This window comes from Zonotrichia albicollis, chromosome 6 (genome assembly GCF_047830755.1).
Source record: "Zonotrichia albicollis isolate bZonAlb1 chromosome 6, bZonAlb1.hap1, whole genome shotgun sequence".
Lineage (NCBI taxonomy): Eukaryota > Metazoa > Chordata > Aves > Passeriformes > Passerellidae > Zonotrichia > Zonotrichia albicollis.
The window spans coordinates 4,501,301-4,517,025 of record NC_133824.1 but is presented as its reverse complement, the minus strand read 5'-3'; the positions used below and the strand labels follow the sequence as shown (position 1 = coordinate 4,517,025).

Here is a 15,725-nt window from a genome sequence, read left to right as displayed (position 1 = left end):
TTTATTAAATCCTTGCTCTTAGGGGTTTTTTAAATTTTTTCTCACTTGCATTGAGTTATTGGTACCTGGTGATTACTCAGATACCAAAATATTCATGAGGAAAAACTGATGAAAAGGCCTGTGTGTGCATGTAAATAACTTCTGAATTCAAAACTATATACACATCATCTGAAATAAAATAAGATCTGATGTATTGAGATTACTGGGCAACAAAGATATTGGGGTTTTTTAATTCCTTAAGTACTTTAATAATTGTTTTTCTTTCCAAAGACAGAAAAGGGGGGTTTTTTTGTTTGAAATCATATTAAATGTATATTAGTTATATTTGGTCTTTTAACAGTGTAATTTTTCTTCCAACACAAAATTGCATCAGCAAGTAAAATTATTGTGTTTAGATTATTATATTGTTCACAGAGCACTTGACAATGTATTAATAAGGTTTCAGATTGCCAAAGTAGACATGCAATACTGAAAAAATCTGAGTATTTTAAAATTGAGTCTCAGATAATCAAACCATCTTTTTTTTAATGCCTACTGTATTTTTCAGCAGGATATTTCTGCCAAGTGTGAAAGTATTGGAGTTCAGTTCTCAAATCTATTACTTAATCCCTGGATGCATAAAATATTGAAGTTAATCTCAGATAACTAGTCATATCAATCAAATGCTCAAATACACTCCTAGTGTTTAGTTATTATGACTAAGATGATTATTTTAACATTTTGCATTTTATTAGTACCCCACCTACAGTGACACGAGTTTGCTGAACAGTCCTGTTGCAATGGAAACAGACGGGCCTTTAATTGAAGATTTGCAGACGCTGAAAAAGACAGTGAAAGAAGAGGCTTGTCAGGTAAAGCCTTGTGGAGATAACAAAGTGCTCCAATTTATGAATTCATTTCTTTAGGTGACTGTTAATCATGAACTTGGCTTGTATTTTCAGCCCCATAACCATTTGTTCTGTAGTAATAGGCTTCACCAGTCTGGCAGCCAGAAGTAGTGTTATGTGTCTAATGCCTGTGAATCTGCTACATAGTCTCTTTTAAGGTTTCTTCTTAGAAACTTTGTTGGACAGCTGTGACTTACCTTCCAGTAAATCCTGGCTGAGTAAAAGCCATGCAGTTTTTAATAAGGACTTGTTTATAGTTCTTATTAAAAAAAAAAAGAATAAACAAGTAAATTAGGGTAGGTGAGACAGATATGAGAACTACATAAAGACACCATTATAAAGTTAAAGGTACTTAGTTAGGAATATTGTCTGGTTTTGAGAGAGCATTGGTAAAATTGTAATGATGTCATAATTGTTAATAGCTTAGAATTTCATAGTTGTTTCTAGTGTTCCTCTTAGCAAAAAAAAAATTGGTTTTAATACTTGAAACTGCATAGATGGTAGGGTAAAGAGGAGAAAGTATAAACTTCTTTCCAGAGATTTTTTTTTTCCAGTGAGTATACTGATGTGCAAGAAGTACTCTTAAATAATGTTTAGTAATCAGTATGTTTGGCTAACTTGGTTCTGTTTTTATTTCAGGCACAAAAAGATCAGAAAAAAGATCGTCCCCTTGTGCGACGCAAGTCAGAACTGCCTCAGGATATCTATACCATGAAAGCCTTGGAATCACATTGCAGAGCTGATGAATTAATATCACATGATGGGCATTAAACTATTACAGTGAAATATTATTTTGGAGGAAAAGTTGTTTTCTTTTCTGGACTCAGTTCTACAGTAGAACTTAATTTTTTGTGCCATACCAATCAGTTACACACGAAGTCAAAGCTTTCTTCAACCCATTTCTGTAGGCAATAACTTAATAGAGTATGCAGCTCAAGATTAGTAGTTCAAACAATGGTAAATTACCCAGTTCCATTTGCAGAATATTGGGTTGACTATAATCAAGTGGACACAATTTCCTGGAGGTGTTGTCATAGTACCAGCTAGCTGATATCATGCAGTTTTTATAGTCACATTTGAGAAAAACGTTCCATGAAATCTAAATAAGTGAATGACCAATAGTTGGTACTAATGATAAATGTGTGTTTTCAGAAGGAAAATTATTTCAGATATAAGTATTAAACTTTTTTCTAGGATTTCTCAGCTTTACAGTTGTTCCAACATTATTGCTGTCTTGTTATATACCAGCAGTTTTGAAAATACAATTATTCTTTCGTATTATAAAACATGGCTTACAAACTGGTAACATTCATGACAATCCTCAGTCATCATTCCTTTCTAAGAATTCTGTAAATTCATTTCTCTTTTACTTAGGGTAAAGATATATATATATATCTATATATACCACATCCTAATACTTTATGTATATTTAAAGCCATATCTTCCAGTCTTTAGTGTGTAATATGGCACCAGTATTCCAGATATGAACTGGTAGAAGAATTTTTCCTAAAATGAAAATTTGTTTATGACTGGGAATAGACTGAATATAAAATTTCATTTTAATTTTTTTCAAGTCAATAAAATAACTCAACTCTTTCACTGTTTTCTCCCTTATCTGAGCTTTTAATACTCAGCATTTTTCTTGGGCTCTAGGAGTTCAATATTCTGTGGCAGATACTATGTGTGATTTCAGTTGCATCAGTTTTTATCTGAGAGATGAACACATCATAAGCTTATTAAAATTTAAAAAAAAGAAAAAAAAGAACAGACTCTTGAATTCCATTCTGCTTCTTTTTAAATGAGTCTAAGAGCTGAGGAGATAGTGACCATAATTTTACCGTGAAAATATTTTTGTTGTTGTTGTAAAGAGCACATGTGCTGCGAATACACCTCACAAGTGAACTGAAAATGCATCTGAGTTGCTGATGATCTTCAAATGCTGCTATATATTCCACAAGATTACTTGCATGTAATGAGCTTTTTGTTGTAGATGGAAAAGCACGGGAGGAAAATCTCTTTTAAAATATAGTGCTTTGTCTTCAATATTTGATTTCTCTCAGGGTGGCCAGTATTTTGACTTACTTATCCTGCTTACAAGCTGTTTGAAATGTGTTCTGCTATTCTAAATGGGTGATTAGTTTCTTTTGTCTCTGGCAGTAACATGATATAACTTAATGTTTAATGTCTTGATGCATAAAGAGATAAAAAACGTGGCTTCTTTAAAAATAGTTTTGTTTTACTTTTTAAGGAAGTATAACATCTCCTGCATCCATAAAAAAAAGTATTGCTCAAAGCAGACATTCATAGTAACCTTGTGCAGATGTAGTGCCTGCTGTTCGTTGGTTGCATTTAACATTCAATTTCCAATATTTGTTACATTGTCTATTGGAAGAAAATTGTGAGTGGTAAATATTGGCTTACAACACCTAAATTTAAAGACCAACCCAACCTTTAAGTGGAATGTCCACTGTGTCTGAAAACATTTCCTGTAAAACTTGAAAAAGAAAATGCTTTACCATTAGGATAAACTATATGAAAACAGTTTAAAGATGCCTTCTACTTTTGAGGGAAAAAGGGTGCTTTTTTAATTGTGTAAAGCAACGTCTCTGTATTTTGATATACCATTGTTTGAACTTCCATCTTTAGCTGGTAGATTATCAGTTACCTTTGATTTTGGGTGTTCAGTATGTCTGTGCAAGAGATTGCTGAAAGGAATTATTCTTATGTTACCCAAGGGGGGGGAAAAACCCAACTGTATATCAGTGTTTGATTGATTGTGTGATACTCAACGTATAAGAACATCTTTCACTGTCTAGATTTTATTTTTATTCTTTATTGAAGATAAACACTCACCAAAAAGGGAAGTATTGTGATAATTTAGATGCTTCAAGTTCTCTATAAAGGCATATTTGAAATTTTGGGTCACCAAACATTTGCTTAGGCAATATTCCAAAATCTTACCATCACTAATGGTTTAGCATGTTTGTTATCAATATTTATATATTTCGTATAATCTTGTACTAAACAATTCTAAGACTAATACATCCAAAATAAAAAGAAAAATTAAAGTAGAATTTTGGTGACTGTTGTTCTTCATAAAGTTCTGTCTGATACCTTCCCCCATTTTCCAAAATTACACCTGTACATCAGGAATGTCGAAAGTAATATTACAAGTGTCTTTTTAGTGTGGCTTTAGTATGGCTTCATTTTAATATTGTACATACATTGTACCTTGTTTTATGGTAATAAGTAATAAAAATGTAGACTTCATATTTTGTACAGAATCGTCCTATGTACAGAATAAAAAGTTCCTAGAAACAGCAAAAATAGGTAAGTGGCACAATTATTTTTCATTAGACAATATCTGTAACATTATACGTTAGTGGAATGTTAAGTTCAAATGTACCTACATATTTTTTAACATTTTGTAATTCAATTTTTTGTTCTGGCATTGTTTCTGAAGAACTTCATACACCTGCCATTTAATATGCTTTTATCTAATTTTAAAACTTTAAAAAAAAAAAAAGGTGTATTATATGGACAAATAAAGAACATGTGAATTTTACTTGCTCATCATGAAACTAAGTTTAACACAAGGTGTTTGGGAGTGTGTTCATATTATCACTGGTAGCAGACTCATATGTACAAATTAACTTCATAAATTTCACAAAAGCAAGACAAAATTATGAAAAGGCCATTAAGTAAATAAAAGAAAAAGCAGGAATGATTGATATTTATTAGAAAAAGCAAACTTTGCCTGTAGAACAGCAATCAGTACTAAAATCTGGTAGTGCTCTAATCTACAAATAGAAAAAAAAATCTTTCATACCATAGTATTTTCCCCTGAAACATTCCTGTATTGCCAGGCTTCAAGCAAAGTAGCCATAAAATCTGGGATTATTTTGTGGTACTTGATACACAACCAGGTGGCAAGGATGTAGGGAAAAACTGAAGTCTGCAGTAAGGCTTGTCTTCCCTCTGCAATCCATTAAAATCTTCAAAAGGACTGAGGAAATGAGTTACATTAAGCTGACATTGAGTAATTGGGGGAGTTGGGGGTGGTTGGGCCTGGGATCAAGAGCTGACTACTGGCTTGAGTTACAAACGTAAGATTGGAGTTACAGGTTGGGTCTTTGTAGTGAAAGAAACAGTTTTCTGCATGACCTCAGTAGTAAACTCATCAAATCATGAATGAAAAACAAGATATTGAAACAACTGAGAATCAACTTATTCACCTTTGGAAATCAGGGTTAAATACATCTCAAAACACAGTGGTTTAAAATACTGAGAGCAATGACATTTTTTCCACATAAATACATTAGTGAGTTGCCAGCTTTTTCAGGAAATGACCTTTAATCCTTTCCCTCTAAGGGAATTAGTCTCAGGGCTTTGACCAGCAGTGGTTTTTGGGCACTGCTTTCATGGTTTGGCTTTATAGAATTGGAAAGGAAGGTGCTAGTGTAGCACATATTGCTTGTGTTTGGAGATGTGTTCGTTTGCTTTATCCACCTTGCAAACATACTTGCAGGAGATAGCTGTGATCTCAGGTTAGCCATGTTCTGGATTGTTTCATGGGCCACCCACCTAGAAATGGAGCACTTCTGCCCCTTGGATCTTGTCCTTACTGTGTGCAGTGATTGTGAAGACTCTGACTGTGTATAGCTAATTAAGAAATGCCATTCTAATCACCATATCGCTGTCTCCCTGGATTATAGTTTCTTTTCTATGAGGAGACTTGGCTTGGGCTGTCTTTACTTTATGCAGTAAAACTGGATGTAGTTAAACATTTTGTAATAACAAATTCCCGAGGGAGCATTGACTGTGGAGCTGAAAGAAGGCAGTGCATTCATTATTCCTTGCTCAGCTCGCTGAAGGGCAGCACGGCTGCAGCTGGCTCTCGCTGGAGCCAGGCACGCGGGGACTGCATTCATTCCCTCCCCAGGGAGGTTTGTAAGCACTGACCCTGTGGTGAGGAGGGGAGAGGGCAGTCACATAATTGCCTTGAGCTATTTTAGGCATTTTTGTGATCCAAAAAACCACACTGAGCAGGTTCATGCTAGCATGAAGACCCTGCCATAGTGTCGGATCTCAAGATCTCAGTTCTGAGGTGCTGAGCCACCGAGACCACCTTGGGGGTCTCGGGAGTCCTGGAATGTTGCCAGAAGTGTCTGGTAGCTGGACTTTGACCCTACACGGGAGACGACACCTGTATGAGGATGAGGGCTTCACCGGGGTGAATGGTGAAGGGATTAGTTAATTAGAGGGTGAGACACAGGGTTTAGGATTTATGTACAGGGGGGTTTAGAGGAGTAAGATGGAGGAATTGGGGTGTGTCCTGTCCTTCTTCTTCTTCCTCTTCTCCTCCATCTTCTTTGGCCACGGTGGCACCTTTGGATTGGTTATTACTGAGAGTGCACCGAGTTATAAGAATAAATGGTATTGGGGAAAAATGATAAATATTGTACACGTAACAATGGGTATAAAGATACGTGGCTGCCCGGGAGGGCAGACAGTGTGCCCATGGCTGACTGCTGAGCAGATCTTTGTTCGGCTGAAAGAACATCTTTTAGATAAACAATTAATAAACATAAAAACCGAAAGAAGAACTGAAGCCTCTTCTCGTCCTTCGATACGCGGGCTGCCCCAAGGCCACCTCGGGCCTTTTCACAGGCCCCTCAAACAGCCAAGATAAACCGGACACCATAGTAATTTTTCTAGTAGATTCTCTGTAGAATTAAAGCTGCAGGAGGATTAGAGATGGGAAAGGAGGTGATTTCCTCTAATGGTTACTTCTTGGGGTATTTTCCTTTGGTTTTGGTCTCAAATACTACCAAATTAATATTAAGTATAGGAAAAAAAAATCCTTTTTTTCCCCCTGCTGAATTTCTTTCTTTTATAAATTACAAAAAAGGTTTTGTTTCTACATACATTGTATTGCATTTTCTAGGAGTAAGTCTTGTGTCTTGACAAGTCCTATTTTCATTATGAACCTCTGAAATACATGACTTTAGTTAAATTACTTGGGAAATGTGTCATATTGGCAGTCTCTCCCTGTGGATGGCTGATTGCAGCACCTGTAAGAAGGGCCAGGTCTTCTGTGTGTCCAGGAAAAGGACATAGATAATTAACTAGAACCAGATCAAGGCAAATTATTTTTCACCCTGATTGACCAAGTAAAGCCTTTCCTCTCTCCGTAGGCTTTGACTGCAGAAGAGATCTTATGTTAAAAATTAGTTTCTCTTGTCTCTGCCTCAGTTCCCTTTAACTTAATTTGCATCTTCCTCCTGCTCCCCTTAGCACAGTAGATAAAGCTGAAGAGATTAAAGGAATACAAAGTCTCTACCTACGCTGGCTTTTACTTGCAAGTGGCCTAACCCTTGATATCAGAATTGAAGACTTGTTGCACATTGAGGATTTCTGATTTTAAAACCTAGAGTAAGATGAGACTTGTTGAGGATTTTTGACCCTACTTTTTTTGCAAGTCAGCAGCAATATATATAAATATTTACTTGAATTTTAATTTCCTATCAGTGTCCTGCTTTCTTCTACTTACTTCCTTGTTTTCCTTATTTGCATTTTTTCCTGGCAACAGTTTTACAGCAGTGAGATATTGTATCTTGCATTGTAAGCTACAGAAATTCTGTGACAGTTTAGCATGGCAGATGATGACTGCTCCAGAAGAATGAGCCTGCCTGTACTTGGAATCATTGCTTGAGCTCACCTCCAAAGAGATGCCAAGTTACACTTGAGATCTATCTAGATTGCTTAGGATTATTATCAACACCCTTCTAATGAACATCTCCACATCCAGAATGTGAATTTACCCTGTGGGTTTGGGGTGCTTGGCCTGTGCTGATGTTTACTGTGTGGATGTAAGAAGTAGCTAATTCTCCCTGCATTGGAAAGCTGTCAGCCAAGACAGGATAGCCTGGGTGGAATTCAGACAGCTATGCAAAGTTAGCACTTTTTTTCATACAAAACAATCCTGAAACAACCTGAATGTAGAAGAATTACAAGGTGTGGACAAACTAGACTTCAGAAAATGGAAATAGGTGCATGTTGTTTTAAACACTGTCTCAGTAACCATTCTATGAACAGAGCATTCAGAGATGTATCTACCAGTATTTTTCTTCATCAAAAAATTACCTTGGTGGGAGGGGGTGTGTGCTAAATAGGTTTGATTCATGAAAAGACAATCACCTCTGGTCATTTTGGTTCTTGCAGTTGAAACTTAGTTGCTGAACAAATAATTTTTCTTCCAGACAGGAATGTTTGAGATTTTTATTACTTAACAAATCTGTTTTTTCAAAGGTAAACTGGACTCATAAATGCTTTAGGAGCCTGCCTGAACACGGCATCTTTTTCCCTTGGTAGAATAGAGGAGCTGGGATGTGTGGGTGGGCTTTGCAGATTTCTAGTGTCCTAGCTGAGTTACATTTGTGTAGAGGCTTACAGATCAGGTCTTCCTTTGCTAGGCAGGATATTCCACCCCAGCTTCCTTATTTCTTGGGCAGTACATCTGAACAGATCCTGGGCCTGGGGGTCTGTGTATTTCCCTGTGAATCTATTGGGAGGTTCAGATGCAGTTTTGTATGGTTGTCTTTCTTTTGTTTTGGGGACAACCCAAAGAAAACCCATTCCCTTTTCTACTTCCCTATGAGCAAAAGCTGGAGTTTCTGTGAGTCACCCACCATCCCTGGTGTACTTTTGGGGAGTCAGTGGAATTGCTTTGGAACTTCACTGCCCCCTCCCCTCTCCCAGACACCTCCAAACGGCAGCCAGGACTGGGGGACTTATTTGGGCCAGGAGGAACAGGATGGTCCATCTCAGCAGCAGTGAGTTAAACTCATCTGATACCTCCAGCAGTCATACATTGAGATGTGGCAGCTATAACAGATGTTTAAGAATTTTTAAAAATTAAATTCTTTCATTTTTAATAAAATCCCCTTTCTCACTGAAGTACTCTTTGTCCCTGTCTCCTTTTATGTCCTTTGCTTTTGGGAAGCAGTTTCAACAAAGACTGGGATTAATGGTTTGGGTGCCAGATTGATTAAACAGTAATTAGTACATCAGGCTGGCTGGGCATGTAAAGCACCGGAGATACTTCACTGAAGAAGCCTTGCGGTTGGCCTGCTGCTTTCTTCACAGGAATATGTAATTTTCGCCACCTGACCTAACGGCTTCTGGCCTAATTTTTCACATGAAATTATCACTATTTACCTTTGAACAAACTAGCCTCGGGCCTGCTTTATCTTCCGGGTAAGGAGGCAGCAGCGGCAGGGCACATCTCCCGGCTGCTGCTGCCAGGCTTGTGGAGGGGAGGCTGCTGCACTCCCCTTTTCGCTCACATCCCGCCCTCTCCTTCCAGAATAAACCACTGTGGAAGGGATAAAACCCTTGCGGAAGGGTTCCTGAGGGGAGCTTTTCTCTAGCTGAAAGGAGCTTACAAGAAAAACGCAGAGGAGCTTTTTACAACATGTAGTGACAGAGCAAGGGGAATGCATTCAGACTGAAAGAGTAGGTTTAGATTAGCTTTTTAGGAGGACGTTCTTTACAGAGGATGGCGAAGCACTGAAACGGGTTGCCCGGAGAAGCTGTGGGCGCCCATCCCTGACAGTGCTCTAGGCCATGTTAGATGGGGCCCTGAGCAGCCTGGTCTAGTACAAGGTGGTGCTGCCTATGGTAGGCGTGCTGAAGCCGTGATTTTTAAGGTCTCTCCCAAGACAAACCGCTCCATGATCCCACGAATAGGCGGCGGCGGGGAGCGGCCGCTGCCAGGGCGGGGCGGGGCGGAGCGGGCCCGCCCGTCCCAGGCTCCCCCGCGGCGCGGCCGGGCGGGGCTGGCGGCGCGGCGGGCGGGCTCAGCCGGGGCGCGGCCGGGCGGGCGGAGCGCGGTGCCGGCCGGTGTCCCTCTGCCTCGGCATGTCCGACTCCGGCGGCGGTGGGGGCGGCGGCCCCGGCGGCGAGGAAGGCGGCATGGAGGTGTCGGGCTCGGCGGTGCAGAACGTGGCCGACGTGTCGGTGCTGCAGAAGCACCTGCGCAAGCTGGTGCCGCTGCTGCTGGAGGATGGCGGCGAGGCGCCGGCGGCCCTGGAAGCGGCGCTGGAGGAGAAGGGCGCCGTGGAGCATATGCGCAAGTTCCTCTCCGACCCGCAGGTCCACACGGTGCTGGTGGAGCGCTCCACACTCAAAGGTGAGGCGGGAGCGGAGCCGCCGCGGTGGCAAAATGGCCGCTGCCGGCCGCGGCCGCCGCCCTGCCGCGGGTGGGAGGGGCGCGCCTCCGCCGCGGCCCCGCTCCGCGCTCCGCCTCAGCGCGGCCCCGGCCGGGAGGCGCCGCGCCGGACACCGCGGCTTCGCTGTTGGGCTCGGGCGGTGGCGGCACAGCCTGGGCTGCGGGCGGGTCCCGCTGGCCGCCGGCTCGGCCTCCCCCGCCGCCTTTGTTCCGCGGTCCGGGCCCAGGCGGATGCGCGGCGGGGCTGCGGGCTCGCTGTGGGCACAAATCCGGGCGTGCTGCGGCGGCGGCCGGCCCTGCTTGGAAAGGCACCGAAAATGCTTTGTCAGCCGGCCGTGGCAGCGCTCCTGAGGAAGCCAGGCTGCTCGGGAAGTGACCTGGGCGAGGCAGAGAGCCGCTCTGAAACAGAGCGAGAGCGCCAAAACCCCGGATAAAGGGAAAACCAAAAACCCCAGCCTGAATCGACCTGTAAAAAGCGTTGTTTCATGGTTAAATAGGGAGGTCCTGTAATTGACAAAGGAAGATGTGGGCCTTGCCGTGCCTTTATTTCGTTATCAAAGCCTGGTGGCCGTGGTGCTTGCGCTCAGAAGCGCATCAAATTCTGCATGAAATACTGCAGCCAAGCTGAGACTGTGCCTGAAGTGTCTTTGTTACTCATGTGCTGCTGTAACTGTTTATTTCGAAAATAACTTATCAACAAATCTGTTGCTAAATAGGATCTTAGTGTCACAGAATGCAGCCTAATATACAGTGTCAAAATGCAGCAAGGTTTCATCAATAATGCAGGCTTTTACTGTTAAACAAGCCCCTCCAGTCTGTAAATGGCTACCTGCCTGCCAGCGTGAGCTTGCAAAATTCTATTACAATTCTGAATCCCTACTCCTAGTATGCTGGTGGTTCTGTTCCTGTATATATCAAATCCTAATAAAATCATATTTCACATTGTGCTCTTTAACATGTCAATAAGAAGAGAAACAATTTAACATCCTGATATATGCCCTTCAGTTGCTGCACACAGAGAGGAACATCAAGAAGGTTCTTTCATTCACTGTCTATTAATTGTAGACTTCAGATGTTGCTTAAAAATACCCCACGTTGCTTATTTTTTGCCTAAATCCAGGTCACCCTCCTCTTTCCCCTTCCAAAGTTTGAGATGTCTTTTCCAGTAGGGTTAATTTTCTCAAAGAGAACAAAAGAACAGCTGTCTTTATGAATTCATGATACAGTGTTAAATAAGGTTTAAAGAAAACCATTTAATATTAATGCAGATGACTCTTGCATTTTTGCTATGCCTGGATCATGAGAATGGTTATCCCTAGTTAAGGTTGGAAATAATATCGTGGTGATCAGTTATCTCCAGGATCATGGCATAGGTATTCTTATATGTATGCATAAAAAGAAATTGAGAGACTCATTACATGTCAAAAGCCAAATACTAATTTATGATGCACAGATGCCATTTCTGTCCATGTCTTCTGGTTTAATAGCAGTTACTTGGATTTTGTGAGTGACAGCCAGGTGTTCAAACTTAACAGATCTGAAATCTCCAGCAGCATATGGAGAGCTCTGACACTGCTAAAAACTGTTATTATTGAAGCTTGTCCATGGATTGCATTGCATGAAGTAGATTCTTGATTACAAGTACAATAAAACAGAAGCCTTATTTCTGCACAATGAAAGCTGCTCTCTGGATTCACCAGCTCCCCAGCCTGCAAGGGACAGAGCAGGACAGAATCTGCTGTAATGTGTCCAGCCAGGAGTGACCACCTGCCCTGGAATCACTGCATTGCAGCACGGCTGCCTGCATCCTCAGCAATTACATCATCTCTGATGCACTGAGTACTTCCCACGGCTTGGCTTTTTGTTCTGCCGAGACATTTTTGTTGTTGTTGTTCAGAGACTTAATTTCCAAATCATTTTCAAAGCAGATGCCTGAAAATGCAAAGCCACCTTTGGAAGAAAAAAGCAGCTGTTTAATGTTCTCACTGAAGCATAGTTGTCCTGGCAACATACCTCTGCAAATAAATGCACATTCTGTATTGCAGATTTCTCTCTCATATAACTCTTCTGTGACTTATAATTCACTTACTGTAATGCTTTATTATTTTTATAGCAAGCTAAATCTTAATGGAGTTTTGTTTAAAGATAATGAACCCATTCTGCATCTGAGACATATTGCAAAGCTACATTTGACCTAATTTAGTTAATTAAGTTGGTGTGGAGCTTAAAGGTTAGGAAATAGTCTGATAACAACAGAAGGTGGTTGAGTAGGAGTGGCAGATGTGTTAGAAATTATTTCTTACATACAATATTTTTTTGCAGAGGATGTGGGAGATGAAGGAGAAGAGGAAAAAGAGTTCATTTCCTACAGTATCAGCACTGACATTCATTATGGAATAAAGTCAAACAGGTGAATTAGTAAAATAGATCTTAACATTTCTACTCTATGTATGTAAAACTTGTATAAGCAAATTTACCTGCTTTACCTACAAATTTACCTTCAGTTTGCCTATTGCTTTCAGGCAGTTTTTTTATTCAAGCTTGCCAAGGCAGAGGCTCTAATAAAAGAAGGGTGTGTCATGAGGCTGAAAGGAGTGGACCTAGGACTTCTAGCTATGGGGCTATTAATTTTGGCTTACATGCAGCTGTAACATACACAACTTGGGTTCAGTATTCTTTGGTTATGTCTGGTGGTTACATATTTATTTACTATTTATGCCTCACTTATATTGAGGCATATTTGACTCTGAAGCTTTATAAAATGTGTTTTGTCTTTAGTGTGCCCCTGTTTCAGAGTCCTTATTGATAGTTCAGCTTGCTTATTGCTGAACTGTAAAGATGTATTTATTTGGAAGACTTGTATTCAAGTCTCTTAGAAGAAAGATTGTGAAGTGTGATGATACTTTTTAGATTTTACTTTTGGATTGCCATTTGACTCCTAACCTTGCAGTCAGGTTTAAGCTATTGTGTCACTGAAGTGTCAGATGATTGGTCAGTAACTCTCTTCTCTGTTCTGCAGCCTGGCATTCATTAAACGCACAGCAGTGATCGATGCTGACAAACCAGTGTCTTCCCAGCTCAGAGTGCTCACTCTCAGTGAAGATTCTCCATATGAAACACTGCACTCTTTCATTAGCAATGCTGTTGCTCCCTTCTTCAAGTCCTATATCCGAGAATCTGGCAAGGCAGACAGGTAATTCAGTAGAAATGCTGCATTTCTGTGCTAATGAACTGAAGTGTTTAATGATTAAAAAAAAGTAACAAACAACAGTGACTCTTCAAGATGAATCACATGAATTGTTTTGGCACATGGTTGGTATGATGCTGTTGCTGACTCTGGGGAAACAGTTCAGGTCTAAATGTGTTATGTGTGGTTTTTTGGTTTGCCTTCTTGCATGTAAACCTCTGTGCTTTTTCAGGGATGGAGATAAGATGGCTCCTTCAGTTGAGAAAAAGATTGCAGAGCTTGAAATGGGCCTCTTGCATTTGCAACAGAATATTGAAATTCCAGAGATCAGTCTGCCCATTCATGCAACCATTACTAATGTTGCCAAGCAATGTTATGAACGTGGAGAAAAACCAAAAGTTACAGATTTTGGTGAGAAGGCTGAGGATCCATTGTTCCTTAATCAGTTACAGTCTGGAGTCAACCGCTGGATTAGAGAAATACAAAAGGTAACCAAATAAAGAACAAAGGGAAAAAGGCAACTAAGTAATAAAAACTTCTGTATAGTACTGTGTATCTTCTTCACAGATTAACTGGTAAAATGCTGCTTGTGCAGGATGCTCTGAAGATCTCAGACCAGGTTTTAGACTCACCAGAGACATTGGTCTAAATTAGGCTAAGTCTAGTCTAAAATTAGGCTGAGCCTAGTCTAAATTTGGAATCTGGTCTAAATTGTTTGACAAATAACCAAGAGTATGACTTTGTTTTACATGTTGTAATAGACTCAAGTAACTGGCAGTAATCTGTGAATTTTGTAACTGTTCTTCAAGTCTTTACAGATTGGTACAGCAGATTGAGGAACACATCTGATTTGGCCTGTTTTGTTATTTGCCCCTGGTGCATCCACAACCACAATGGTTGCTCCAGCCCTATCTTATAATCTCATACTTCTACCTGTTACTTTTCAAAAGAACTGCTGTTCTGTTGGTGTTACTCAAAAGCAGCATCTGAGATACTAGTCTGGCTTTTTGCCTCTGTTGCACAGGAAACACCTATTGCTCATGGAGCAGTGTTGCTTAAGAGCATAAAACACTTGTTATCTTGCCTGGCTCATCTGCCTTTGACCAGAATACAGACACTGCTCAGGAAAGCAGGCAGGTGACATTTTTAGGCTGTGCTGAAGATTATTACATGAGAGTCCTAAAACCAACCTTTAGGATCTTTGGAATTACACTTTTCACATGTTGCATACAGTTCCTACACTTGTCAAAGAATGAGTGCCAGAACTGTCTGAGGTTGGGCTATTAAAACCCCGCAGTTTTTGCATGTTTCAGTTATATTTAAGCAAGTTTTTACAGCTGAAGCATATAAATTAAATGCTTTTCTTTCTCCCTTCTCTTTCTCTCCATTACTTGCAGGTGACCAAATTAGATAGAGATCCTGCATCAGGCACTGCATTACAGGAGATAAGCTTCTGGTTAAATTTGGAAAGGGCTCTGTACCGCATTCAGGAAAAACGGGAAAGTCCAGAAGTTCTGCTGACTCTGGACATTCTGAAACATGGCAAACGTTTCCATGCAACTGTCAGCTTTGATACTGACACAGGTAAAATATCTGTTCAATAACATTTTTCTCAAATGTCATACAGAACTGTTAAAAAACCTGAACATTGTGCTGCAAAGAGCAGTGCTGTTGCGAGGAACTTTGGACTGGTTACAGGTAGAGATTTTGGTCAATGAAATGAAAAGTTATATTCAAAATCTTTTCCATTTAGGTCTGAAACAGGCATTGGAAACTGTGAATGACTATAATCCACTGATGAAAGACTTTCCACTGAATGACTTGCTGTCTGCTACGGAGCTGGACAAAATCAGACAGGCCCTTGTTGCAATATTTACCCATTTGAGGAAAATCAGGAACACAAAGTACCCAATCCAAAGGGCATTGCGTTTAGTGGAGGCTATTTCAAGAGATCTGAGCTCGCAGCTGCTTAAAGTGTTGGGAACCAGAAAACTGATGCATGTGGCCTATGAAGAATTTGAAAAGGTATGTTATGGCTTTGTGATACTGGTTGCTGTATTTTTGTGTTGGACAGTGACTTTCAGGCAGGATTTAATTCGGGAGCTGAATTTCCTGTTCTAAAACTTTTTTTCAGGTAATGGTTGCATGCTTTGAAGTATTCCAAACCTGGGATGATGAATATGAGAAGCTGCAAGTTCTGCTGAGGGATATTGTGAAGAGAAAAAGGGAAGAGAACCTGAAGATGGTGTGGCGCATCAATCCTGCTCACAGGAAACTCCAGAGTCGTCTTGATCAAATGAGGAAGTTCAGGCGTCAGCATGAGCAGCTGAGAGCTGTCATTGTGAGAGTCCTGCGACCTCAGGTAATCCTGGTTGTTACAAAACAGAAAATCTGAGTGGCTTCTTCAGGAGTGTTACTG

General features: G+C 40.5%; 2 protein-coding genes across 4 annotated transcripts in view; both read left to right on the top strand.

The window, feature by feature from the left end:
• The window catches only part of PPP2R5C (protein phosphatase 2 regulatory subunit B'gamma), a 73,090-nt gene extending 68,933 nt beyond the window's left edge, over positions 1-4,157 (top strand). For all 3 annotated transcript variants that reach the window (XM_074542340.1, XM_074542341.1, XM_026791135.2), the window contains 2 exons: positions 735-851; positions 1,527-4,157. In XM_074542340.1, coding sequence (XP_074398441.1) covers positions 735-851; positions 1,527-1,658 — 249 coding nt within the window. In that variant the 3' untranslated portion in view covers positions 1,659-4,157. The remainder of the gene's footprint in view (positions 1-734; positions 852-1,526) is intronic.
• A 5,564-nt stretch (positions 4,158-9,721) lies between these two features.
• The window catches only part of DYNC1H1 (dynein cytoplasmic 1 heavy chain 1), a 44,851-nt gene continuing 38,847 nt past the window's right edge, over positions 9,722-15,725 (top strand). Inside the window, exons 1-7 of the mRNA XM_005483227.4 lie at positions 9,722-10,080; positions 12,442-12,529; positions 13,139-13,312; positions 13,539-13,794; positions 14,704-14,890; positions 15,060-15,331; positions 15,441-15,668. Coding sequence (XP_005483284.1) covers positions 9,810-10,080; positions 12,442-12,529; positions 13,139-13,312; positions 13,539-13,794; positions 14,704-14,890; positions 15,060-15,331; positions 15,441-15,668 — 1,476 coding nt within the window. The 5' untranslated portion in view covers positions 9,722-9,809. The remainder of the gene's footprint in view (positions 10,081-12,441; positions 12,530-13,138; positions 13,313-13,538; positions 13,795-14,703; positions 14,891-15,059; positions 15,332-15,440; positions 15,669-15,725) is intronic.